The sequence below is a fragment of the Panthera leo genome, chromosome A2 (genome assembly GCF_018350215.1).
Source record: "Panthera leo isolate Ple1 chromosome A2, P.leo_Ple1_pat1.1, whole genome shotgun sequence".
Lineage (NCBI taxonomy): Eukaryota > Metazoa > Chordata > Mammalia > Carnivora > Felidae > Panthera > Panthera leo.
In genome coordinates, this window is record NC_056680.1 from 10,782,616 (window position 1) to 10,785,232 (window position 2,617).

The window sequence follows — 2,617 nt, forward strand, 5'->3', positions numbered from 1 at the left end:
TCTCTCTCTGATTTTGAGAAGATTGTTTGTGTTTCTTTAAATACAGGAAAGAAAATGAGCATGCCAGTCTGACTTGTCAATTTTATTTGTTCATGGGAAACTTACATCATTTGCAGAAATGATAATGGATCTGCACATCTTGAGTTATACCCTCTCCGAACTTAATTGTTGGGGTTGGAGTGAGAAGTCATGGTAAAAACACAGCCCAGGGATCACTAATTTGGTGTGTGTGTGTGTGTGTGTGTGTGTGCCTTGTGAAATGACATCTGTCATCAGAGCAGGGGACATGGTCCAATATATTCCAAGGTGATTCTTATAATATAGAAGCCAGAACTCAATCAACACACCATATTCTAGAGAGCTCTATGTCAACTTACAGCAGACTTTGCAGGTAGATTCTAAAATACAAGCAGGACATAGTGTGGGTGAGTGACTCCTTTCCCTTGAAGGGGAACAAGCAAAGAGGCCACCTATTTCTTTGAAATTGCCTGACACGATCTCTGATCATTTTCCTGCTCATTCCCCTTCCCATACATGCTTCCTGTTTTGGACTCAAATAGCCCAAAGTAGTATCATCCTCAGGGCTTTAGCTGAGGCCATTCCCTCTACCATCACACACTTCCCCACACAGGCTCTGGGCTCCTGCCTTCCTTCCCTGCAGGTCTCTGATCAAATGTCACCTAGTTTACTGGTCTTGACCAAACACTGATTACAAAATAGCACTCCTATCCACGCTCTCCTTTATATCTGCTTCTGTCTCTTCATAGCACTTGACACCCTGTGATGTCTTATTAATATTTGTATTTGATTCTACTCATTCTCCATCACTAGATTATAGTGGCTTTTGGTTTTCAGTATCCCGTGCTCATGGCCTAGACAATGCCTGGGACATGTTTGACCCTCACTACATATTCCTCCAATGCAGGAAAGATATTCTTAGTAAAACAGTAAAATACATGACCTCTGCTGGGGAGTGTGGAGAATGAGACCAAAACACCTAATCTGATGTGAAACAGGAGGGAATCTCTTCAAAAGGACAATCCTTTCGGGACAAAAAAGGATAAGGTACTGAAATGAACTTCTTGACTGCACAATACAATTGGTAGCACTTCATCTATGTGGGTAAACTGTTCATATGAAAATTAATGATGTCCTTTGCCTCTTTCCGGGGGTCAGTGCAACCTCATGGAACCAGGAAATATTACACGGATATCAAAATTTCTTCTCCTGGGATTTTCAGAGAGACCAGAACTGCAGCCCCTCTTATTTGGGCTTTTCCTCTCCATGTACCTGATCACTGTGTTTGGAAACCTGCTCATCCTCCTGGCCGTCAGCTCTGACTCCCACCTCCACACCCCCATGTACTTCTTCCTGGCCAACCTGTCCTTTGTAGACATCTGCTTCACCTCCACCACCGTCCCAAAGATGCTCTGGAACATCCAGACCCAGACCAAAGTCATAACCTATGAGGACTGTATCACACAAATGAACTTTTTCATAACCTTTGCAGGGATGGACGACTTTCTCCTGAGTGTGATGGCCTATGACAGGTTTGTGGCCATCTGTCACCCTCTGCAATACATGGTCATCATGAACCCCCGGCTCTGTGGACTCCTGGTTCTGGTGTCCTGGGTCACGAGTGTCCTGCATTCCTTGTCACAAACTTCAATGGTGTTGTGGCTGTTCTTCTGTACAGAGGTAGAGATCCCCCACTTTTTCTGTGAACTCAATCAGATGATCCTACTTGCCTGTTCTGACACCTTTCTTGATAACTTGGTGATGTATTTTGCAGCTATGCTGCTGGCTGGAGGTCCCCTTGTTGGGATCCTTTACTCTTATTCCAAGATAGTTTTCTCCATACGTGGGATCTCATCAGCTCAGGGCAAGTATAAAGCGTTTTCTACCTGTGCATCTCACCTGTCGGTTGTCTCCTTATTTTATTGTGCAAGCCTAGGTGTGTACCTTAGCTCTGCTGCTACCCAGAGCTCACGGTCAAGTGCCACAGCCTCGGTGATGTACACGGTGGTCACGCCCATGCTGAACCCCTTCATCTACAGCCTGAGGAACAGAGACATAAAGAGGGCTCTGAAAAGAATACTTGGGATTCAGTGTTATAAGAACCAATCATCCAAAGGCTGAAGACATGCCCATGATTGAAGGGCTCAAATCCTCAGAGCCAGGAACTGCCAATCTCTGATCAGACTGTGGAAGTAGGATCTACTCCTTCTATTTATTTCTTGGCATTTCCATTTGTTTGATCAACTTCTCTCTACATTTAAGGAACTCACTTCATTAAGCTTCTGCTGTGACTGAAATACAGACAGTTTCTCCTTTGTCTATTTTCAGATGTCCCCAAAGTTTACCCCAACCTTGGGTCACAAATGCCTGAAATTTCTGTATCTCACATGGGACTAGTTGGATTTCTTAAAATTAATTTCGTCTCAAATGACTTATACTACGCCGGGTAAATTTCACCTAGATTTCCTGAGATCGATATCATGAATTATACGCTTCATACGGAATAAAGCTACACTTGATCAGTAAGCCATTTCCATCATTTTACTGTCAAGGAGGATACAAAAGCACAGTTTCCACCTTGAGTCTCAGTCTTTTCCTT

The 2,617-nt window shown here is 43.7% G+C and overlaps 1 protein-coding gene across 1 annotated transcript; it reads left to right on the forward strand.

The window, feature by feature from the left end:
• The first annotated feature begins 1,284 nt into the window (after nucleotides 1–1,284).
• Nucleotides 1,285–2,139, forward strand: LOC122213083 (olfactory receptor-like protein OLF4). The gene is made up of 2 exons (XM_042927290.1): nucleotides 1,285–1,639; nucleotides 1,925–2,139. Exons 1-2 carry the CDS (start codon nucleotides 1,285–1,287, stop codon nucleotides 2,137–2,139), a joined length of 570 nt encoding a protein of 189 aa, XP_042783224.1.
• Nucleotides 2,140–2,617: the final 478 nt, after the last annotated feature.